Genomic DNA, 24,926 nt, shown 5'->3' with positions numbered 1-24,926 from the left:
TCGATGTTTTTGGTGTACGGAAGGCTTATCTAGAGAGAAAGGAAATCTCCTGTGGTGTGTCTACATGTTCGTGATGAGTGCCGAGGGAGTCTGTGGGCCTGCTGGATTCTGTATCTCTTAGGGTCTCTCTTTTCCTGCCACCATTGGGATTTGCCTCATTTATAGAAGAGTTAGGGGCTGTCCTGTGATCAGCACACCACACTCTATAGTGTTTGTGCTTTTCGGTTTAATTTTTGTTTTTTTACCGACCATATAAACTGCATTCAATCTTGAGATTGAAAAATCATCCCTTCCCCCCCAAATCTAGTGTGTTGTTTTCTAGTCTGATTTGATCTTCCTTAGTTCCATACCTGTTTTTCTCATCTATAGTTTCTGTTACTGGATCACTCATTTCCAGCTTCTTCTGTATGGACTCATTCTCTTTCCCTGTGACACTGTAAATGGTTGGTCTACAACTGAAATGTTGAGCAGATGTCATTCAAAAACACTTCTGTTTTATAGTTTCCCTGGGAAGGACTGATTAATAGTGCAAGCTCTTCTAAAACAGCCCTCCAAATGACTCCACCGTTTTCCTCGTTGGGTGAAAGATGGACAGTTAAAACATCATTTTTCATAGAACGGAAACACAGAGATACAGCAGATAGTTCACAATATAGGAAAGAATTCTTCCCATCAGGATCTCTGCTTTCTAGCTGTCCCAATTTAGTCTCAACTCTATGACACATTCTTGGGTGATTTCTCTTCTTTGACTGACTAATACCCATCAAGCCAGGATGACTAAAATGAGATTTCCCACAGAGAAAGGAAGTTCTGTATGATGGTAGAGATGAGAGGAATTTGATGTCACCAGATCTAATGACCTGTGAAATAGATGACTCTTTCTCTGTGACTCTCACTGGAGGTTGCCCAGCTCATTAGCTCTGACTGGGGTCACCTCTGATGACCAAGAATGGTCTAACTTTTGAGCAAAGGAAGAGAAAGAATAGATCTACCTTAGAGATCAAGAGGCAACCTCATGCTCATGACATCAGCCCTACGTCGGCCCTTTGGAATACTCATCCTTCTGTCCTTGCAGTCCTGGCCCTATGCTGGCCAGCTATGGGATGGTGGGCACGTTCACCTCTTCTCAGCCACAGGTTCTGTAAAACCTAAGCGCTAAAACCACGATCACTCTTCCCTCAGCAAGGCCCGGAAGGATGATGTTCAGAGGGTATCAGCTGTGACAAACTTAAGTTTGCTGGTTTGCTTGAGGAAGGTCACAGAAGCAGGAGGAGCTGGGTCAGACCCTTCACACCCCCTCCCCCCTCAGTGTTCTAGGAATATTTACAGGCGTCCACGTTATGGAGGTTTGCATGGGAGCTTGGAAATTGCACAAAGGAGCCGCTCCTTAGCGGGCACAGGGGAGCATACAAAGGAGAGAGCACCGCCTGATACAAGCTTGCTACTTTGATAAAGTCCTAAGATTTATTGATCATCTATCAATCTACACAGAGCTGGGGTTTGAGAACAGATCAGACAGGCCAGAATCAGTTCCGGGAAACTTGGAGTCCTAATGGGAAGACAAGCTCAAACACTGAAAAAGGGACAATAGATACAAGCCTAAATCTTGACAGCAGGGAGTCCTCATGGAAGAGGTGAGCATAAGCCTCTTAGGCGTATAGAGATGGCTTTCTCTGTGCGTGTAGAGGTCACAGGTAAACCACGCAGCTCAGTGTCCCTGGACACAGACACACCCGTAATTAGCTCCTCTGAGGAAAAGATGGGGATGAAAGGATGGTTAGGGTACACACAGCCGGTAAAAAGGAGTCCTGTGTCCTTTTCTCTAAAAGACAGGTAGGAACTGGGAGCTTAGCCTTGGCTGTTGGCTGCTGTGCGCAGGGATTGGCGGAGCGCGCCCCTGGGGAGAGGAGGTGGGATCAGAGCAGCTGGGGGCCAGGTGGGCGGAGGCCGGGGAGGGGGGGACCCCTGTGCTCCTCCTTCTGGGCCATCTCTGCTTCCTCCTTTCTCTCTCTCTTCTCCTTTCTGGTCCTTCTCCTCCTCCTTGGGGGCCGGATCGGCTCCTCCTCCTGGCAGGCTGCCGCCCAGTCAGCTGACACCGCGCTCCAGTCTCGCCTCTCCGCTGCTCTCCCCCAAAGTGGCTGCTGGGCGCCGGCGGGCCGCCCACTTTCAGGCTTTGGGGAGACAGGGAGAGCGATGTGCGCCTTCTGACGCCTGGTTTCACTGCATCGCCTTGTCAACTTTCACTCCCTCAGCCTCTGTCCTGACCCTCCCCACATCCCTCCTGGAAGCCACTCAGAGTGCTGTGCGCACGCTGGGGGCAGCAGGGTCGCTGTCTGTCTGGGATGGCTTCCAATTTTAATGACATAGTGAAGCAGGGGTACGTGAGGATCCGGAGCAGACGCCTAGGGGTACGTATCATTGTTTCCGTGCTCCTTGTTCGCGACTTCAGGGTCTGTGTCTGCGGCCAGCATCCGAGCTCCTGGCGCTGGGGACTTGCACGGTGGCCCTGGCAGCCCATGTCCCAGGCTACCGCGGCTGCGACGCTAGCGCCAGCGTCTGGGTAGGTCATGGAGCTATCTTTATCTCTCGGATGGCTTGACTTTCTCACGGTGGCCACCGGAGCCCATTGACTCGGAATAAATATTTCCCGGTAGCCATGGGTGCTGAAGCTGGAAAGCCCGGCATGATGCTGAGCCTGCCGGATGTCCCCGGCCAGCATGCCACTCGCGCCAACTTAACTTTTCCAGGGGATGGATGCAGGCCAGGACACAGGGCAGATCCTCCGAGGGGGGGATCAAGGTCAGTGCCTCTCTGGCCCCGGGGACTCAGTTCTGCAGCTCAGGTGTTAGCAGAGGTGGAGAGAGCCGGCGCTGGGTAAGGCCGACTCCCTAGCGGAAGCTCAGATCTGAATTCCCCTACTCCTGAGCCTGGGCAACGGGTTAATGTTTTTTGGAATCCACCTTCCGATTCCCACTGGACGATCATTTCGTGTGGAGCATGGTGCCTGCGTAGAGCTCCTGGGATACGAAAAAGAATGAATGAATCCTGGTGGCTCCTTTACGACTGCTTTTCTTTTCTCTTGTTGGGGGCACTTTAGGACAGAACCATCTTGCGTCTCTTTGGGTTTTTAAGTGATGGTACAGTCTTGGGGGAGGGGAGGATATTGGAATATGTATACATATATTTACATACTTACATACATACATACACACATACATACATACATACATATATACATGTATATGTGTGTGTGTGTGTGTGTGTGTGTGTGCTTGCTCGTGCTTTTCAGGCTACCTCATTTCTTCTTGCCATGTGTCAGATACCGTGGCTGTTTTTGTTGCTTTGCGTTTGCCCGAGGCTGGGGGATGAGGCAGGGCTGAGAAGTAAGTTTACTTAGGAAGGAAAACTACTGTGATGAGAATGCCAATGGCCCCGCTAGGGTGAGTGATACGTTGAGTAGCTTTCTCCACAAACTTTTTATTTGGTCTCTGTATTTTGTTTTAATGTGCCTTTAATTTGACTGAGAATAAAAGAAATTTCTCAGTAGTAACCATGGCTAGAGAAGAAAATGTCTGCTGGGGAGAAACAGTCTGGACTGTTATAAAACTCTTCGCTGGTTCCTTTGGCCTATATTATTCTTTCTATTCTTTCTTTCTTTCTTTCTTTCTTTCTTTCTTTCTTTCTTTCTTTCTTTCTTTCTTTCTTTCTTCCTTCCTTCCTTCCTTCCTTCCTTCCTTCCTTCCTTTCTTTCTTTCTTTCTTTCTTTCTTTCTTTCTTTCTCTCTTTCCCTCTCTCTCTCTCTTTCTCTCTTCCCTCCTTGCTGGTTACCATGTTTGAACAGTGAAGTTCTCTCCTCTATGATGATAGCACACACAGTGTTAAGGAGAGCAGTACCAAAACCAACCAATCTTACTGGATTTGCTACAGTTAATTGATTCTCCCCAGGGTTCTCAACCAAGTCACTTCATGTGAGGTGGAAGAAATCATGAGAGCCTCACACTTTTTATTATCTTGTGGGCTGCCAAGTGTTACAGTTTTAAAGAGAGTGTTAGAAAGCCACGTTCAAATATTGCATTTGCTCCATCATGTCAATGGAAGGGATAAGGGCTAGACATTCACTCCGTGCTAGAGAGCATTCCAACAGGAAGAGGACATGCATTATTGATGCACAGAATATGAATTATTCATGAGGATCAGAGTTGATGCCAAATCCTGACAAGGGTGACTTATAGGAAAAACTGGTTAATATCACTTTCAAGGTTTTTTCTATATTATTATAATTGACATAATATGGTCTTGTGTGCACGCCAACAGATTTTGGATAGCTAGTCGAGGCAAAAGGAGAAGAAATGGAGTCTAGTTTGCATTTGTTTTATATTTACAGTATTTTGGATGGCCCAGTTTCTCAAGATATAATCATCTTGACTGTGTTTCCTTAAATATAAAAAAGAATATTCATTGAACTGTGGTTGTCACGCACAGATAGAAAAGTTAGTCTACAACCATATAAGACAGGCCTTATTTGGTAACCTTGGTTCTACCAGTAGATCAGTCTGTTAAGCCGCTCTTGCGTTATAACTTAAAAAGAAGGCCAATTACTTTGTCACCAGGATTGACATTTTAGGAGGTGACCCTTGCAAATGTAGAGGCTTCTTGGTGGAAGCGACAATAAGGACCAAAGTCAGGAGTGTTGGTGGTGTTAAGCTCGGCTGTATACAGTCTGGAGCAGTGCTCAGTGTATGGATTCTAGCCACTGTGTCAGTCCCAGAGAGCTAAGGAAGTGGTGGCCGCAGACTCAGCAGGCAGAGGGTATATGGTGACACGCCCAGTGACCACACAGTGTGGAGGATGACCTTGCAATTGGCAACTAATACGACAATGGCTTTACTAATGGAATCCAGACAAGCGACTGTGGAGGAGGGTCATGTCTGGGAGTGTTTATAATTAAACAAGCAAACTGCATTTCATGGCAAGCAGCTGTTGTGTCAAAGAATGTCCCCAGGTTTGGGAAAAGATAAGACAGGAATGAATTCCGCTTGCTTGACTCCTTAGGCCGACGACCTTTGACCTTCCTTGGCTTCAGTTTTCCAATGTCTATACAGCGTGTGCTTTTAAAGATGCTCTTGTGGCATCAAAGAAGATAATATCGGTGCACATGCAGACAGCGCCCGTAGATAGTATTGATTCTTATTGCAGTTTTATCTCTAATGTGACCAAAGAAGGATGGCGATGCTTCTGAGGGCTGTGATTTCCTTACCTTGTGTGAACACGTCCAAAGGCAGATTTTTATCATCATTACTATTTAAGTTTACTTTAATGAACACATCAAAACATGAAGGTTGTCCATGTTTCTGGTACCATGTGCTTTGATGTGTGTGTGTGTGTGTGTGTGTTTTAAATGTTTAACCCAGGGCCAGTGTCTTTATCCTCACTCACTCAGTGAAATCACGTTTCTTTTTTTTTTTTTTTTTTTTTTTTGAGGCAGAAATAGTTCTCTTAACTCTAGATCTTTCTCTCTTTTGGGTGAGTTTCTTGCAAAAGGTATGTATATAAATCTTTAATATGGTTTGTAAATAAGACAGAACTTTGTAATTAGGCAACTTGTCAATAGACAGGAAGAAAGCTGAGAACACCTCTTAGATGGCTCACTGCTGCCTCACCTTCACCTAAAGTCCCAACCTTTCCCCAAGCCACCAAAGCGGGTGTAAACCGATTCTTCGCTTTGAGCGTCAGAAAGCCAGATGAAACCAACTCCTTTAACTCAGCCATCTCTGTGTCGTTGTGTCTGCACTCCCTAGAGCTACCCACACTGGCTCCTCCAGGGCTCGGGCTATGCCCTGGGAACAATATTTGCTCAGGAATGTTGATGTTTCTATTTGGGGAGCTGATGGGGAGGAGGGGCCCAGCTATCTATAATTATCTAATTCTCCAAAGACACTCTAGATTTCTTAGATGGGTGGAATAGGCGGTGTCTGCGTCATTAACCCGCTAAGCGTGTTATTTAGATGGATTACACTTGGATCTTCGTTTGGTTTCTTTCTTTGCAACGGAGAGAGTTTTCTATCTATAATTATCCTGGCTGATCCACAATGTAATTCTCAGGGCTTAAATTTAGACCTATTTTCTTTATCTACACATAGTTCCTCAATGACTTAGTGTTTAAATAACCTTCTTTGCTCTAATCTAACAACTTATCAGCCTGGACTACTTGAGCTCCTTGCTGACCAGTTCTCTGTCCACCTCCCCAACCAAAAGCCTACGGGGTTTCAAGCTTCCTGCACGTGCAGCCTTGATTGAGTTACCCACTCTTGCTTCTCCTAGCATTATCTTCATCTTAGCCATCAGACAGCATTTTGGTTGCCCTGGCAGAGTCAATCCTAAGCCAGAAACCAAGCAAAACTGACACCATTATCTCCCCTTCCTTGTCTCACACCACTCCAGCCAATCCAAGGAGAGGCTTTGTGAGCTCAGTCTTTGAGATGGATCTAGAATCCGTCTCCTGTCATCTAATCAGCTATTGGCACCACTGTGGTCGAAGCCCTGTTCTTTCTTCCTTGTAGGATTTAGGGTAACTGCCTAGTGTGTTCCCCACCCCATTCTTATTCAACACCCAGTCCCCTGCAGCTGAGACCTCCATTGGTTGGTATGTGTTTGTTTCTGCCCCTCCCTCCCTCCCTCCCTCCCTCCCTCCCTCCCTCCCTCCCTCCCTCCCTCCCTCCCTCCCTCCCTCCCTCCCTCTCTCCCTCCTTCCCCCCTTCCCAGGTGTTCTCTAGTCCCCTCCTCCACTTTGCTTAGCTCCTACCTTCTCAGTGAGCACTTTCCAAACATTCTTGCTTTTGTCTCCCTGCTTCTGATTCCCTAGACATTTTTTTTCCTTACCACCCTGCACGTTTTAGTCTGTCTACCTATTTGTTTATTACTTGTATCCCCGTCCCCACTAGGGAACACAGGATGAACATGGGATTTCTCTTGCCTCTCACAACAGCTGTGCACAGAGTAAACACCCAGTGAAGACTTGCAGAGTGGCTGGAGGGGGAAGGTCTGGACCACCACTGCCTCTCGTGTAAGGGAGCGTTAAAAATCTCAGCACAATGACTAGGTGCTATACATAGTGTGAGCTTTACAGCGTTTACCAGCCTGACGATTCTGTACGAACAGAGACTCTCGATATCCACAAAATACATGATCATCACAAGGGGCTCAGCACAATGCTTAGCACAGATAAATCCAATTAATATTTATTACCGCTCTGTTCTCAGTCCTACAGTTACTGTGGGAAGAGATGGCTGTACCTGGTTGGTTATTTTCTTAGCCTTTACTCTGCCAACTCTTATCTTCAAAGCAATTGCTGTTTAGTTAGAAAAGCACACTGAAAGTCCAAGGGATAATTTATGTGAAAGCACAAATACCACTGGCCACGGATGCTAGGGATTGAGGCAGTGCTCGACTTTGTAAGGTTTTCCACGTTATTTGCAGAAACGTCCGTAATGCCTCCTGAAATGCCAGCTAGAATGAATGTGCTGGCCCAGGAGAGTCCCCTCTTAATTTAGGTGTCTTGAAAAGCAGATGGAGAATGAACAGATCTTAGGGAGCAATATTTCCTCACCCCTTCATTTCCTTGTTTCACTTGGCCCAATGTCCCAGCGAGGATTTCATATTTCATTTAAGGCTTTTAGCTTTTGATTCATTTGTTACAGAGCCCAGATATATTTGATGCTTTTCTCAGCACTGTGACCAAATCCAGTTCAGAAGCAGCTTAAGGGCGGTGGGGGTGGGGTGGGGCAGGGGGTTTTATTTTGGCTCACTGCTCAGCGGCTACAGTCCCCTGTGGAAAGGAAGGCATGGTAGCTGGGGCCTAGCAGCCTGTAGTAGCAGGAACTGACAGAGGGGGGGCTTGAGGGTGTAAGGCACTCAGTCAGGAAGTAGGCATGGCCCATAGCCATCAGAGGTTACCCTGAGTGGCACCCCACTGTTTCCACCACCTCCTCAGATGATGCTCCAAGCTGGGGCTCATGTTTTTACAGATGAGCCTGAAGGGGAGGTTTCCTATTCAAAGTATAATACTTGAAAAACAGGAATCATCATATGAAAGTCATATAAATAGACCAGGGCCATGTTACCCCTTTCTGATATGGGCTGAGGCACCTTCCCACACAGATGCAACTATCCAGGAAGGTATGTGAAGTACTGTGTACCATCCTTCCGGGACAGAGGAGTTTTGGGTGAAGTTAGCCAGTGGTGAAATGAATGTCTGGGTAGACCCTCTGCACGCAGTGCGGTAAAATCCTTCAGACTTCTGGCTCCATCTCACAGCTCCACTGACATGATTTCCATGTCAAGAATAACTTTCCAGCTCACACGATGGTCCTCCTGGAAGATATGATTAATTGTGCATGTATTCATCTTTTAATTATCATCACCCAAATTGATTTAGCAATGAACGGCCAATTTAATGGCTTTGTATGGAGACATAAACCAAATTACTGATACGATGATATCCCAACATCTGTCAGTGTGGTTTTCAAATTATATGCATTAGGTGACTAGCAATATTTATTTTTAAGAAGCCTTGCCATTTTTGGTGAGGAATCACTCACCTTTTGTCCTTCAAAAAATTTTGTTTTCCATTTGGGATGCCTCTGGGATCATTACTTTATCATATGTCAAATGTCTACTGTGCTTGTGTTGCGCTCCATGCAAACCACCTTCAACAGGTCCCCTCAGTCATTGTCCTTACTAAACTGACAATCTGCCCTCAAAACCTGTGCTGCTGACTGGTCGCTTATAGGTTCACAGCCGTCAAAGGTCAGCTGAATGAACAAGTCAGCTTTGGATGGGGAAGGATAGCTGGACATGACCCCCTTTCTCCATGTCTGTGGAATGTGGGAGGGCAAGCTTCAGTTCCCTCTTACTCGAGAATTTTGGTTCCAGCTGGATGGAGATCAAGCCTTCGGAGGAGAGTGTGAGCTAGGAGAAGATGACGTTGCCTCTCTCCTCCGCCCCCATTCCTGTGAGATTCAAAATGAAGTTGTGAAGTTTGAAATGCCACGAGACGTACGTGAAGGCAGGAATTAAAATAGCCTCTTTCTAACATGCAGCCGGGTGGTGTTTGGATGAGGACTTGGAAGCTGATTTTGGGAGCATCTGTGGGCCCCTCCCACTTTACTAGAGATCTGAGCCTCTGGGGAGGTATGTGTTGTGCTCTGGCATGGGGTACTCAGCCAGCCTCAGGGGACAGGATTTGGCAGAATTCTTTGTGGTGACATGGCACACCTGTGAACCTGTCTTAGGCTGATCCCAGACCTCGTCCAAGAGAATCATGATTTCATTTGTTTTCATTGGAAACTTTTACTTTTATGTAATTGTTGGCTCACATGAAGTTGTAAAGAATCAAGATGGAGGGCAGGGGAGATAATGCGTTTGGTGAAGAACCTTGTTTGCAAGAGTGAGGACCTAAATTCAAATTCCCAGAACCCACACGAAAAAGCAGGGCACCCCAGAGATGGGAGGGGCAGGTAGGAGGAGTTCGGAAGCTCACTATGTGATGAAGTCCCAGGCCAATGGCAGAGTCCTTCAGACACCCCTCACTTTCCCACACTCATTAACTCTTGACACTACTAACTTGTTTAGTTCTATGGCTCTGTCATTTCCAGAAGGTTCTGTGAATGAAACCTTGTGGAGTCCTTGGGGATGGGTCTGGTTTTACTCACAGTCATTCTCTGGGGCAACAGCCAGGCTTCCTTGGGTGCTGTGGGTGCTATGTGTATCCCACGGTAAGGATGGTCAGAGGCCCTTTAAACCTTTCACTTGTTGAAGGCTGTCTTGGTCCTGTCTGGATTGGGCTGTTATAGAGGGGTTAATGCGACATTTGTGTGCAGGATTTTGTGTGAATGTAAGTTTTCATAAGATACTTGGGAGTACATTTCTGGGCTGAATGCTAGCTGTAGACTTAGTTCCATGAAACTTTATTAAGCAGGGTTCTTTAGAGTAGAATAAAATAGAAAGTGTGTATATGTGTTTATACACATACATGTGTATATGGTGTGTGTGTGTGTGTGTGTGTGTGTGTAATAAGAGTCACTTAGATGGCTTACTTCTTAGGGGCTATGATTCCAACAATGGAATGTCTGTGTGCTGAGGACACAGAGACCTGGTAGCTTGCTCAGTACACAGTGCTGGATGGCTCAGCAACCCCAGACCTATGTTGGGGGTCTAGAGGTTCCTGGAGAGACACTGGTGTTCAATCCAAGTTGGAGGGCCAGAGAAGCAGGAGTCGGCTGACAGCAGTGAGAGGCAGCAGCGCTAGCTGCAGCCCCATGTGCTGGGGAAGAACAATGCAGACAGATGGCAAAATGGCCTTACCCTCTGCTCTAGTTGGAAGGTGCTTGCTTCCTTTAGCCAGTCAGACCTCTCTGGAAATGCCATCCCCCACATGCACACACACACATGCACACACTCACACGCACTCAAGTGCACACATGTACATGCACACAGACACAGGCGTGTCTTCTAGGCTAGTCTAGCTCCTCTCCAGTTGACAAGCATCAAGCATCAAGCAGTCTCGCTATTTTTATATTCATACCAATAGAGTGTGAATGACCCAGTTTCTCTGCATCTCCTTCAGGAGTTGAGGCTACCTTAGCTTACTTCTGGCCTTCTTTGTGTGTGTGTGGCTTACTTGCGGTTTTCATGTGCATTTCCCTGAGGGGGAGTACTCTTGACTGTCTTGTTATGTTTTTCTTTGCCATTTGTGTACGCATGTACGTAATATGCCTGGGTTGTCTTTCCACCATTGGGTTTATTCGTGATACACATGTCTTTTGAGATATGTGGTTTCCAGATAGCTTCTCACAGTCTATAATGTCCCCCCTTTCAGTATGGATAAACTTGTAATTCTTAGAAGTGTGTGTGTGCTGTGTTGTGTTGTGTGTGTGAGCATATGGAGGTAGGAGCAAACTTGGAGGGTCAGTTCTTTCCTTCCATCCTGTACAGGTCATCAGGCTTGACAGAAAATGCCTTTATGCAGTGAACCACCTGGCCAGTGCATACTGTGGCCTTTCATAGGGCAAGTCTGACGTTTCAGTGAAACACAGGGCAAGGTTCACTTTTGGGTATGGATGTCCAGTTTCTCTAGGACCTGAAATTGTCTTCTCCACTGGGTACATTTCTGAGCAGTCTCTTCTAGCTATTGTTCTGTGGACATGCAAATGTGCTGTGGGGTGTCTTTGCATGTCTGAATGGCAGGCCTACAATATGGTAAAAAGCTCAAAAATAATTAGCTACATTAATCTATTTATCTTTCAGTATAAATTTTAAAATAATCCCTATAAGTAGAAGGCTTACTGGGAACAGTGCCTTTTTCTTATTGCATCTTCATAACTGAGTGCTAGTTTTTTTCATGATGGTGATGGAGTATGTTGGTTCTCAGATTCTTATTTTGAATCTCAACTTGGCCAGTTACTGACTCAGAAACAAATCACCTAATTTCCCTTTGTTTCAGCCTCTTGAGATAAAAAAATAATAAGCATAATAATGTACTTCTCACCAAAGAATGGTCTGTCTATCTTACTCAGGACCTAGCTCATAGTAGGTACTCAAGGAATACTCATTGACTTTTATTTATCCACCTGCTTACTTATTCATTTATTTATATTATGTGTGTGGTTATTTTGCTTGTATGGATGTCTGTATATCATGATGTGTGCAAAATAGTACAGAAATCTTGGGATTTTTTTCTCCAAAATAGCTGTGACCTGTGTCCAAAGCCAAACAAGAGCTGAGAGCTCTTAGTTTATTGTTTAGTTTGAATCCAAAAAGCGACCTTGTGTGACAATAAAGAAGAAATGGATTCTGAGAAATAGAAAATAAAAAGGAAGAAAATAAAGGAAGGAAGATGAGGAAAGTGGGGGAGAAGGGCTGTGTTCCTTTTACAGGGAAGAGTGGATGACTTTCACACGGCTATGCTATGTTTAAGTAGCTAATACTTTCCATTACATGTAAGTAGTATAAATACAAGAACAGGAGCCCCCCAACCCCCACTATATGAATCACCTCCCAGGATAGCTGGACTCAGCAGAAGCTTGCAAACGTGTACAGAGATTTTTGCTCATAGATAAGCATCAAAGTGTGTTCTTATAGCTCAGTCTACATATAGAATATGCTTCTCTTACTCCTATTTATTGTTTATTTTAGTCCCTCCTCCTCCATTTAACTTATATTGGAGCAATTTTTGAAAACTTATGGGTGTCAATATTTATTTGTTTAGTTGTATTACAATTTCTTATTTCTTATTATTTTTTTGGTGTGTGTGTGTATGTATGCACACGCATGGCTGTGCACCTGCCATGTCATGCCTGTGACAGGGGATGGTCAGAAGGCAACTTTGTGCCAAGAGTTCTTTCCTTCCACTGCCCATGGGCTCCATGAATTGAATTAAATTCTCTAAGCTCATGCTGTAAGTGCCTTTACCCAATGAGCCTTTTTTCTCAGGCCCCTCTGCCACACTTCTTCAAGCAGTCCACCGTAACAGACATCTTCAGCTACTTTCTATTTTCCCTGCTTAAACCATGAAGGGTGGCACGATGGGCATGATGAGATGAGTAGTGAAAGCAAGCTGCCCTTACAAAGCCAAGCACATTTACAGATTGTATGAACAGAACTCAAGTTCCTCCAGGGACTCTGTACCTGTGAATGACCATCAGTCCTCATTGATGCAAAGCTGTGGCTCAGAGAGGGCTTCTCCCCCCAACAAATACACACATGCACACACACACACATATAATACACATAACACATCCAACGCACACTACATATACACACCATGTACACACACACACACACACACACTCATGTTTAACCATTCTTTAGTTCAGTAACTGACTCTCGAACTCTATTCTGATTCTGCCAAATTGATACTTTAAATTAAACCAAATCTTCTCTCATCTTTACTTAAACCTCCCAGTTCTTTCCCCTTGCACAGGAAACCAAGACACGGTGTGACAGACCCCATGACCTCACCTGCTATGTGTCACCGTGCACTTCCCAATATTCATGAGGAAAAACACCTCCTTGCATTCCCACAGAGAGCAAACTCTCTTCTCTTCCTCACTTCCCTCCATTTTCTGTTGGTTACAAACCTCTTCTGTCTTCCATTTTCTGTTTCTCTGACCCCTCAACCCCAGGATCCCAGATGCGGGATCACCTAAGTGGGCGTGGACACTCAGCATGTGTAGATATTTAAGTAATTAAAGTTCATTTTTTTGTTGTTATTGTTGTTTGCTTTTGAAGCTGGGGAGATTATTTAGCTGTTATTCTTGCTTATTCTTGCAGAGAAGCCAGGTTCAGTTCCGAGCACCCACCCTGAGTGGCTCACAGCCATCCAGTTTCTGCTGATCCTACACCTTCCTCTGTCCTCTGCAGCACATCAGTCTCCCATAGGCACTCATACATCATCAATCAATCAATCAATCAATTTCTTTTTTTTTAAAGTATTTTTTCTTATACTCTTTGGTACATTAACCATTTTCAGAAGCTTATTATGGCAACCATTCCAACAATGTGTATATAGAATATTTCCATCACTGTAGAGTGCTCTGTTGGACGACGCTGCCATGCATCACTTCTGTATAACACTGATTATTTCCATCACTGGGCTCTGTTGGACGATGCTGCCATGTGTCTCTTCTATACAACATTGATGGATGGCTTAAGTGATATGTTTTGATGATTTTAGCTTCGCTAGGCTGTGAGTGCCACAGGGACTCAGCAAGGCTCTCTCCAACGTGTTGATTCCCATGTAGCCATCTCTCAGTAGCTAATTGTTGAAGCAAAGAGTGAATGGGTGATAAATGGATTGAAGAATTCTCTCCAGCACTTGGTTTCTGTACTTTTCCCCTTGTGTCCAGCAGGCCTTTACAGAAGGACCAACACTTCTAAACTTTTACTTATGTTCTCTTCAGTACTCCAGTTGGAAAAGGCTAATTCTTTCACCATTATTACCTGGAAATATTTAAGCTTTCTATGAGGGTGGCATTGCAGAGTCCATTTCCTGACTGCGCAATGACTGACGGCTACTAGCCCTGACCTACAGGGTCTGTGTCACAGTGTACCTCCAGGAAATTGCCCTTCCATTCGTGGCAACTCCAGTGAGGGGCAGCTCTGTGAACATGCAAATTTGTGGATCGAGTACAGGATCTGTGGAGACCTCAGTAGACAGTGTCTGACAACTGACCAGACTCCTTCCAAGGCACTTACTCTGAGAATGCTCCACAGTGTGTGTCTTGCATGCCAGTCTGCTTCCCAAGATCAATCAGCAACAGCATGGTGAGTAAATGAGATGCTCCAGGTCTGGTTTGAGCTTCTATGGAGGCATTGGGAGCACTCCTGGGCTTCAGGACCGAGCTGTAGGACTGTGGTTCTCCCCCATATTTGACACAGTGTTTTCACAACTGAAGTGGTTCTGCTACTCTGGAATCCTCCTGGCTCTTCAGTCCTTCTGTTCTCTGTCAGAAGAATGCAGAGGAGAATGGTGTGGAGGATGGCTGGAGATTTTACAGGAGAGAGCAGAAGGCTTTCATGGGGTGAGAGTGCACAATGCCTGTGAAGAAGGATTTCTACTCTTTCTAAAGTCTCTTGATAGTTTTACTTGAGGGGCATTTTCTTGTCAGGATGATTGGCAGGCTCATTGGATTGACTTTTAAGGGAGGGAAATGATGGCGCCTCCTTTTTTCCTACCACAAAGCCCCCAGCTAGGAAGTAATCTCAGAAGACTTAGGTCCTTATCTGTTAGTAGCTTTCTGAGCAGTTCAGAACTCACATCTCTCCTCTTGCTTCATTCTTTTGACTGGATCATAGTGTTGTAGCCAGGGTTTGTCTCCACGTGTTCCTGATCACAAGGAAACCATCCCCAGAGGCCTCCAAACCTGGGAGTAGTTGACTAGCTAGCTAAGAGACCTGTAATTTCCATAAAAGGGAAATTAAAGGGTTTATTTTATATGCTGTTTTCTTAAAACGCATCGGTCTCTTTACTAAATTTATCTTTATTTAAGAATGATTGGTTGTAATTTGAGCATGTACTCATGCATGCATGTGTGTCACGGTGTGCCTGTGATGTCAGAGGACACCCTCTGAGCGACGGCTCTCTCCTTCCATCATGTGAATTCTTGGGACCAAACTCAGGTCATTGGGTTCCAGAGCAAGCACCTTTGCCCACTGAATCATCTCCATAATGCAAGATTCATCTGTTCAAGCGAGGGGTGTTCTTGAACTAGCTTGTCACATTGACCTGTACAGGGTAAATGATCAGTATCAACTGTTTTCCCTTGTGATGAAGAAACCACAAGAATAAACAACAGGTGAGGGTTATATGTGCATTGCCTGGACTTCAGTTTTGTCATTAGAAGCCCGATCACGGCTTTCCCAGGGCAGGACTTGCTTATGAATGTTCACCACAAGGCATTCTGACTGCCTTGCTGAGAGCCTGAAGGAAGGAAAGTGCTCTTGTCTGGCCTTGACTCCATTTCCCCCTGACAGGGTGTTTGGCCATCCAACAGCCCAGCCACTGGGATGAGAGAATTTGGATTGTTTTTCCTCTTCACAACTGTGGGTGCACTGGGTGCCCTTGACTTTTGTACATCAGTAGGGAGATGGAGCTACAGAGGTACCCTGACCAGAGGATGTTTTGATATAGAGTAAAGATTTAGATGCAAGCATCCCCTAGGCTGCTGGGCTACCTTTTAAGGAGGCCGGCCATTCTGAATACGGTTTAGAGGAGTTCTTTCAGCATACGGAAATACATTTCCCAAGTTAAATTCATTTTAGCGAGAGAGTCACACACAGGATCAAGTGTGTGAAAGGGAGATTGGATATTCTGTTGGCCTTTAATATTGAAGCTTAATTTTCACAGATTTCTAGATGAAGTTGAATAATATAAAATGAAAAAAAATTTCTTCTATTGCTCCAATATTAACTCAACAGATGGGTCAGCTCCCTGCACATTAGGGTCATATGTCTCAGAGAATCTGTAATTTTGATCTTATATAAGCATCAGGCATATGAATTAAAAAATAATGGTTCTTATTTTATCTGCTTCAAGGTTCAAGCTGAGAAATACGCCGGCATATGATTTGAATACTGACAGAGAATACGAGAGCTATTTTAAGGGTTTCTTACTACTCTTTCATACACATGCCATGAAGGCTCCACTAGGTTTCAGAATGATATGGTTAAAAAAAAAATACCATGAGTTCAAGTTTTGAAATCAAGGAGAAGTGCAGAGCCCTGGCACTGGCAGAACCCAAAAGGTTCATAGAGATTTGATGGGAATTGCTGCAGAAGCTGAGGTTGAGACTTTCTGACTTCCATAAAGCTCTGCTGTGGCTCTCAGGAACTTTCATCACTATCATTAATTTGTGTGTGTTAGGCATTTGTATCTGTGTCTATACGTGTGAGGGAGGCATGTTTGCCCAGTGTGGGATGTATGTGAGGTCAGACATTAATATTTTATATCTTTCCACATTGCTACTCTCCTCTGTGTTTTTAGAGGTAGGTCTCTCCCCATTTTGCCTGGTGAGCCCCAGGGACCTCCTTGTCTCTGGCTCCCAAACACTGGGGCGGAGGCACTTTTTGCATGGATACTGTGGTTCTAAACTCAGGTCTGCACATCTGCGCAGAAAGCAGTTTACCTACAGAGACATCTCCTTAGCCCCAGGGCCATGTTTGTAAGTCATTACAGTCTGTGACCCTGGCCTAAGGACATACACCTCTGTGAGGCGGCACACAGCTCTTTGTTTCTGAGCATGTACATGCTTCTCAACTTCTCTTAAACCAGAGAGATAAAATGGTGGGATGTTTGGGAAACTGAACAGAAGACTGGATGCAGAGTGTTTTGTAGGTGATTTTGAGAAGCAGATTTTTGGGTGCAGTGTCCTCTCTGATTTTTCTCCTGTATTCCTGAGCCACGTGCACCATCAGGAACCACGTGAGCCTTGAATGAGCAGTGGAGGAACCACAAACCAAAGGCTTCATGTCTGCCCACATTGGGCTAAAACTGTTGTTAGTTAAGATCTCACTTTAAACAGGCTTGCACTAGAAAATCATGTGAATACATCAGTTTTTTGAGTCTGTTTCCATCTCCTTGTAAAACACTCATAGAAGTCGATGCTAGAGAATGAGACTATTTTAGTCTGTTAGTGTAAATAGAACATAACACTAGGAACCGGGTGGTATATAAAAATAGGAAATCACTTCTCACACTTCTATGGGGGATGTCTGGTGAGGGTTCAGTCTCTGCTTCCAGGATGGCACCTGGCTGCTGCAGCTCTGGAGGAAAAAATGTTGTGTTCTCACGTAGTGAAAGGTAGAAGGGCAAAAAGGTGACAAAAGGTTCCTTTTGGTTTTCAGGTGTGTGTTTCTATCTCTCTGTGTATGCGTTGTGTGCCTGTGTCTGTGCATATGAATGTAGTTACTCATAGAGTCCAGAAGAGGGCGTCACATCTCATGAAGCTGGAGTTACAGGTAGTGTGAACTTCCTAACTGGGAAGCTGGGAACTGAACTCAGTTCCTCTGCAAGGGCAGCCAGCGCTCTTAACCACTACATCATCTCTTACCTGTTTCTTTATCAATGCGTTTGCACTCACTGTTCACACTCACACCCTTGCAGTGCCTCAAAAAGAAATATTTTGACCATGGGTTGAGACAAGAGAATTTTTAGTGAGCCCGTTTTTGAGAGAGGGTGGGGCCATATGTTCATATACTGTGTTGTTCGAAAAGATTACCTCCATTAGTGTCAATGACTTTTCCTTTATGTATCCATTGGCACCTTGGACAGGGACAGGGCATGCTTATCCCTATGTAAATGTCCCCATTTGTCACTCTCTTTGTATGTTTTCCTTAGGAGGAAACTACTAGGTGACTAGGCACTACAGAATAATTGCCCAGTCTAAAACATTTTCAGATATTTTGATGACTGAAACAAACTATCATTTTCTGTTTAGTAGCATTATTAATGTTCTTTTAATTAAGAGCATTGGTAGCTCAGGGTGTCAGTGACGCCTCTTTTAATATCAGAAGTTGGGACACTGAGCCATTTCTCTAGTTATTGTGTTTCTCCGGGGAGTGGTTGCAGGTCCAGATTACATGGGAGAGAAAGGTAGGGTTTGGATTCATGTGCTCATACAGACCAATGTCACAGCCCGAGAGTATGCATGCATTTTCCATGTTAAAATTTATATAAACCTATCACACTGATACAAAAATTATTTTAACCCATCTCCCATCTTTTATCCAAAACATTAAAAAAAAAATATGATCACGAGTAGCATGTATGTAAGATATCAGCTGTCGCAATATCTGCCTGAAAGCGTCTAGCCTGTCTTCCATAGGATTGGGTTCTACCTACAGGGAATCAACCAACCATGACCCCAAGGTACTTGTCTGAAATTGTACCTGTTCTGGAAGGGTACAGATGTTTTTCACGTTGTTACTTCTTAAAAAATCCAAGAAAACAACTGTCTGCACAGCATTTGCACCTTGCTAAGTACTATATGTCACCTGAAGGGGATATGAAGTCCCTAGGGAGATGTGCATAGGTTGGATGCCAGTTCTAAGTCATTGTTTTCTCAGGACATGAGCACCCATAGATCCTGGTCTCTGTGGTGAATCTTAGGAGCCGTCTGTTGTGTGTAGTGAGGGACAGCTGTGCTGTGTTCTGTTGTAAACATCTCCAAAGATGATCATGAGATCTTTGGGATTGTGTTCGTGATGTCTACGTTGATTTGATAATTAAAGCTTTGGAACTGTCCCTCATGAGGAAGGACACCTAGGCTGTTCAACATCGACCTTGTTTTGTACTGTGTCCTTGGAATGGTTTGATTATGGGGCTAGAGAGTTTGGATATCTTATGTTCTTGATACATGCTATATTAGCTTCCCTTGGGGTCGTGGTGATCTAAACTCCTGCCTGTGCTGCCTGAGGGATAAATATCAATGCTTAAAATGACAGTTCTGGGGGCTGAGGAGACAGCTCAGTCATTAGCTTGCAGAGTGACTGTGAGGACCAGACTTTGGATCTCCAGAACCCTCAGAATCACTGGGTGGGAGTGGAGGCCTGCCTCAGAAGGTGGAGACGGGGGATCCCCAGAGCGAGCTCACTAGAGAGATGAGACTCATCAAACCCTGGGTTGGAGTAAGAGACCCTGTCTCAGTGACTGAGGTGGAGGACTAATTGTAACTGACTCTCCATTATCAACCTAAAACCTCCACACACCTGTGACCACACATTTATGTGCACAGAGATGAACATGCATCCATCCATGAGCACACACAAACACACACACACACACACACACAAAGTCATGGAAACAGGAAAGGAATATAAAATAAAAGTACAGAATACAGCAGGGTATTGCAAGAAATACGTAAACCTAAGAGTCATGAAGTAAGAAAGCCTGCAAACTGGGTCTAGTGAAACAGGCAGATGAAAGATGAAGGCCACGAAAATAAGAGAAAGACCTCCTAGACCAGTAAGTTCACTCAAATTTAATTTCGCTCCAGGGCAATGTGTGTCTGTTTTGGAGGCATTGTTGACTTTTATGTGAAATTGTGCAGAATTGCTCCAGACCAGACATCGCTGTCACCCCTAACATCAGCGGCCAGCAATATTAATGCCTGTGCTTAAATGAGTTCCCGCGTGCAAGTGTGTTTTGCCATCATCTCTGGCCAGGCGGAATCATCTAGTCATCTTTAGCATCCTCTTGTAGGTTTCAGACCTTAGCATGAACTACACACATGCATGCACACACACAGTGCTTTGTGACGTCTGTGATGGAGAACCTCTGTAAATTCTTTCATTCGTCTAGGAATTTCATTATAACCAGAGAAAAATTAAGAACACACTTTGCGAGGGTGAAAAGGGCCATCTTCGGTGCATTGATAATCGGCCTCAAATCATTCCTCTGAAGGTTCAGACTTCATTTATTCCAGAACTGGGAGAAGGCATATGGTATTGATTTCTGAACTTTGAGCAAATTCTGATTCCTGAATGGATGCCATGAATTCAGTTTGCTCATTAAGATTGCAGATGATGGAAACATTGGATTTGGCTTTGGGGCTTATGCCCCGTTGATAACGCAGTGTGTGCACTAAAGGCTGGGAAGGCCCATTGGCAGAGAGTGCTCCTGGTCTATACATCCCTGGCTGCCTGTGGAGGCATTCCTGGCACTGTCAAAACCCACAGGAACCACAGATCAATTTAATAACCACACTGCCAGCAGCTGATTGGTTTAGTAGTTTCTAATATCTAATGTACTCACACCCATCTGTGGAGCCCTAGATTTCACTCATTCATTCATTTTTTTCATTTATCAAGCTTCCTTGGTTTACCGAGGAACGGCCGCTTAAGACTTAGATCTTGCTGCCACAGATAACGTAGCCTGGAACAAACACATAGATGAATGGTAAGTGCTGGTCCCGTGCACTACACTCTGTTATTACTCACTTTACTGTTTCCATAACAATTGTTACTATTTCAGGAAGCATCTTGCAGTGAAACGTTTTCATGGCTCTAGATTCTGAAATGGAAAATTTAAAAATGATGCACAACGGAAACTCACTTTTCATTGTCTTTCTTTCAAAAAGCCACCTTCTTCCCTCCAAAGCGGCCATTAGTTAGGTTCTTGTGCACCTTTCCAGCCATGTATCTGATTTACGTCAACATATCCATACACATGTATCTGTGAATCTTTACATGTGTGTTGTGTGTGTATCCCATTTTCTTAAACGACATGTATCGCATACACTGTATTTTCTATTTCACTTAATGCATCTTGAAAAACCTCTCCGCACAATTAGAGATATCACCTTCCTGCTGTCAGATGAATAGTATTTAACTATATTAAATATTCTGTGCATTTAATATTTATGAACATCATTACTTTTCATTTTTATTGAACACGGCATTGGAATAAGTGTGTTTGTGCATAATTTCTTTCTTTTAATGACTGAAATTGTGAGTTTAAAGTGGAGTGAATTTTTATAGCTGTTGGAGAATATTTCTTTGAATGACAGTCTGGCAGTATTGATCTCTTTGGGACACTTCTGTCTCATGTGTAAATAGAGATACAAGTGTGTGTTTGTATGTGTGTGTGCACTCTAGTTTGCACAAAAACCCTAATAAATGCAGAACAACTCAGTGAGAGACACTTGCATGGATGTGGGAAATGGGGTGATGGGAATCAGAGTAGAGATAATTATGAAATAATGTTTGGTTTAGGCCTCTGTGTCTCTATTACTTTTTTATTTTTATTAATTACAGTTAATTCACTTTGTATCCCAGCTGTAGCCCCCTCCCAATCCCACCCTCCCTCCCTCTTCTTCTCCTATGCCCCTCCTCCAGTCCAATGATAGGGGAGATCCTCTTCCCCTTCCATCTGACCCTAGTCTATCAGGTCTCATCAGGACTGGCTTCTTTGTCTTCCTCTGTAGGCTGGTAAGGCTGCTACCCCCTCAGGTGAAGGTAATCAAAGAGCCAGCCCATGAGTTCATGTCAGAGATGGTCCTTGTTCCTATTATTGGGGAACCCTCTTCGACACTGAGTTGGTATGGGCTACTTCTGTGCAGGGGTTCTAGGTTATCTCCATGCATGGTCCTTGTTTGGAATATCAGTCTTGGAAAAAACCTCTGTGCCCAGATTGGTTCTAGTCATCAGGCAAATGCAAATCAAAACAACCCTGAGATTTCACCTTACACCCATCTGAATGGCTAAGATCAAAAACTCAAGTGACAACACATGCTGGAGAGGATGTGGAGAAAGAGGAACCCTATTCCATTGCTAGTGGGAATGCAAACTTGTACAACCACTTTGGAAATCAATCTGGTGCTTTATCAGACAGTTAGAAATAGTGCTTTCTCAGGATCCAGCTATACCATTCCTAGGCATATTACCAAAAGATGTTCAAGTATACAACAAGGACATTTTCTCAATCATGTTCATAGCAGCTTTATTTGTAATAGCCAGAAGCTGGAAACAACCCAGATGTCCCTCAGTTGAGGAATGGATACAGAAATTATGGTACATTTACACAATGGAATACTGCTCAGCAATTTAAAACAAAGAAATCATGAAATTGGCAGGCAAATGGTGGGATCTAGAAAAGATCATCCTGAGGTATCCCAGAATCAGAAAGACACACATGGTATATACTCACTTATAAATGGATATTAGACATATAGGGTAATCATACTAAAATCTGTAAACCTAAGGAAGCCAATCAAGAAGGAGGACCCTGGGTAAGATGCTCAATCTTCATTCATAATGGCAAATGAGATGGACATTGGAAGAGGGAGAAAACAGGGAACAGGACAGGAGCCCATTACAGAGGGCCTCTAAAAGACTCCACCCAACAGAGTCTCAAAATATATGCTGAGACTTATAGCTAAACTTTGGGCAGAGTGCAGGGAATCTTATGAAAGAAGGGAGAGATGGAAAGACCTGGAGGGAACAGGAACTCCACAAGAAGAGCAATATAACCAAAAAATCTCCATTAATTTTTAAAAGCTTTCCTTTACTTTAATTATGAAGTTAAAAATCAAAATGTGATTTACCGTTATATGGCCGTTTTTCAATATATGGTTTTAAAAACTTAAGGTTGTATTTTTCAGGCTGGTACTGGGAAGTAGAGCTCCAAGTGACATGTGACAGTCTGACAGCAGACAAGCTAGGCATGGCCTGGTGGGTATGAGCATGTTACACGAATGTGAGGAGCTGAGTTCAAGCCTCAACACTTCTGTAAGGGTCAGGCCTGGCTGCTTAGGCACCTGTAAGCTGAGCACTATGAGGGGTGGAGACAGGAGGATTCCCTGGAGCTTGTAGGCTGCTAGTCTGACTGCAATGGTGAACTCAGTGAGAAACCTTGTCTCAAGGGAATGATGCACAGGGGAATAGAGCAAGGTACCTCGTGTCCTCTCGTTTCTGAATGTAGGTGCACACACACACACACACACACACGCACACACACACACACACACACACACACACACACACACACACAGCATACATGGCCTGGTAATGGTCTTGAGCTCTAATTGTTTTTTATTCCTGCTTCTTTGCCGATAATGGAAAAACAGTACCTTTCCCCAAGTTGACAGTCGTTCCCACATCAGCTCAGTTTCTGTGACATCCACAGGCTGGTTTTTCTTTCGTTTAAATGCTCTGCTTTAATTTGGGATGAAACTTTGGTGAAGGACTGTTAAACCCCCCGATATTTAAACCAGCCATTGAAGCTGTGCTAGGTGAGGTTGTGTTGGAGAAGCCTAGCGATTGGGAAATATTTAGTGAGGGAGTTTGGCAGGGGGCAGGAGGGGGGTGGGGAGGTTGGCTCATGGAGTCTGGGGGGGCATTGAGGGAGGGAGATGGAGATCAGCTTAGACTCTCTGTGTGACTATTGTTAGGTCCAACACTGTAAGCGCGGAGAGACCCAGAGAAGGAATCCAATGGCTGACTGAAGCCATGCAGAGGCCGGAAGCAGGCCCTTCTCAGAGCCTCCAGCCCAGCAGCATCAGCAATGGGGTGTCCTTTGGAGGGAGGGTGTTTGTCAGTCAGTATATAGTATAAGAGGTACTTGGCTGAGCTTTCTTAGGGGCTGGTGGGAGATGTGGCAGGCAGCTGCAGCTCAACATATTGAGCCATGTCAACCCAGGGAACCATCATACCAGATAGTGTGAGTAGCAGCTGTAGTGTGCACTCGGGAGTCTCCCAGACTGTACAAACAGTATGGCCACTTCTCTTCCACCTCCTGCATCTTGTGGGATACTATGACCTGTGCGGGAAAGACATTTCTTCCAAAAGGGAAGGTCCCACCTTTTACTGAGCTGACACGAAATAAATCTATCTCAGTAGATAACTATAAAAATCGGTAGAGTGCAAACCAAACTGTATGATTAAATTCCAATTAGATGCATTGCTGGGGTGAAGACACCCAGCTCAGGATTTCCACTATTGAAAAGAAGATTGGCAGAGCTTGGGGGCAGAGGTTTTTAAATGACTATTACCAAGTGAATAGAATGTTCTCCTTGGCTCAGCCCCAGCGTTGGCACTTACTGTGAGAGGCCGAGATAGCTGCTGATTCCTTCCATGGTCAGACAAGACTGTGTGGTGCTTTGATTGGTCTCCTTTGCATCTTCACGTTTTTTTAGTGAAGGAAGGAGAAGGCAAAGAATAAGACAGCAGGGGAGGGAAGATCATAGCCCCAGAATGCGTGTGCTCTCCTCTCCATCCTCACTTGACTGAAGACTCAGCTGGTCACACATCAAAGACAAAGGCTGTCTACAGCAAAGACTTATGGGCTTTGAGGAAATAGATGGGAAACCAAAGCGTGCATTGGCTTATATCTCTGAAGGGTTGTTTGCTCTCTCTTATCTATGAAAGGACTCTGAGGGGCTGCTGTGCAAATGTCATGGCTCTGAGTTTCTGGGATCTGTTTGTGGAGGGAATTTTCCAGGTCCCTCTCATTCATATTTCCCCTATTGGCACTGCATGAGTCATCTCCGAGTCCTCTGAACTCTTGAATTTGTGATCCCCACCTCTGAGGGCCCAGATTGGAGTTGGTGATGCAATCGATCAGCAGTTTGATTTGAGATAAGCCACTGAGATTCTCTCATGATGAGCTATTACTCTTGCCGAATCAGATGGCAGCCTGTGAGAAGCACTGTGCTCCGGGGGCCGCATTTGCCCTTTGCCCCTCCCTGCTTGTGTTCAGAGGTGAACCTCCACTGGGGTGCAGCCACAACGCTCATTACATCCTGCCTAGGATCTGCCTCTGAGCTAATTGCGTGTGGTCCCACTAAACCAAGAAAGTTGGCTGAGCCTGGATTAAGTGAGCTAAAACAGGTAAACTCAGGCCACGTGCGTTTAATCGCTATGGTGTTGAGACA

General features: G+C 44.7%; 1 protein-coding gene across 1 annotated transcript in view; it reads left to right on the top strand.

Annotated features, from left to right (window-relative positions):
• Window positions 1-2,095: 2,095 nt before the first annotated feature.
• Dok5 (docking protein 5) overlaps window positions 2,096-24,926 on the top strand; it is a 142,161-nt gene continuing 119,330 nt past the window's right edge. The window contains exon 1 of the mRNA XM_021631241.2: window positions 2,096-2,408. Coding sequence (XP_021486916.1) covers window positions 2,343-2,408 — 66 coding nt within the window. The 5' untranslated portion in view covers window positions 2,096-2,342. The remainder of the gene's footprint in view (window positions 2,409-24,926) is intronic.

This window comes from Meriones unguiculatus, chromosome 4, assembly GCF_030254825.1.
Source record: "Meriones unguiculatus strain TT.TT164.6M chromosome 4, Bangor_MerUng_6.1, whole genome shotgun sequence".
Taxonomy (NCBI): domain Eukaryota; kingdom Metazoa; phylum Chordata; class Mammalia; order Rodentia; family Muridae; genus Meriones; species Meriones unguiculatus.
Note: the sequence above shows the minus strand (reverse complement) of the source record. Positions and strands in the feature narration are given on the sequence as shown.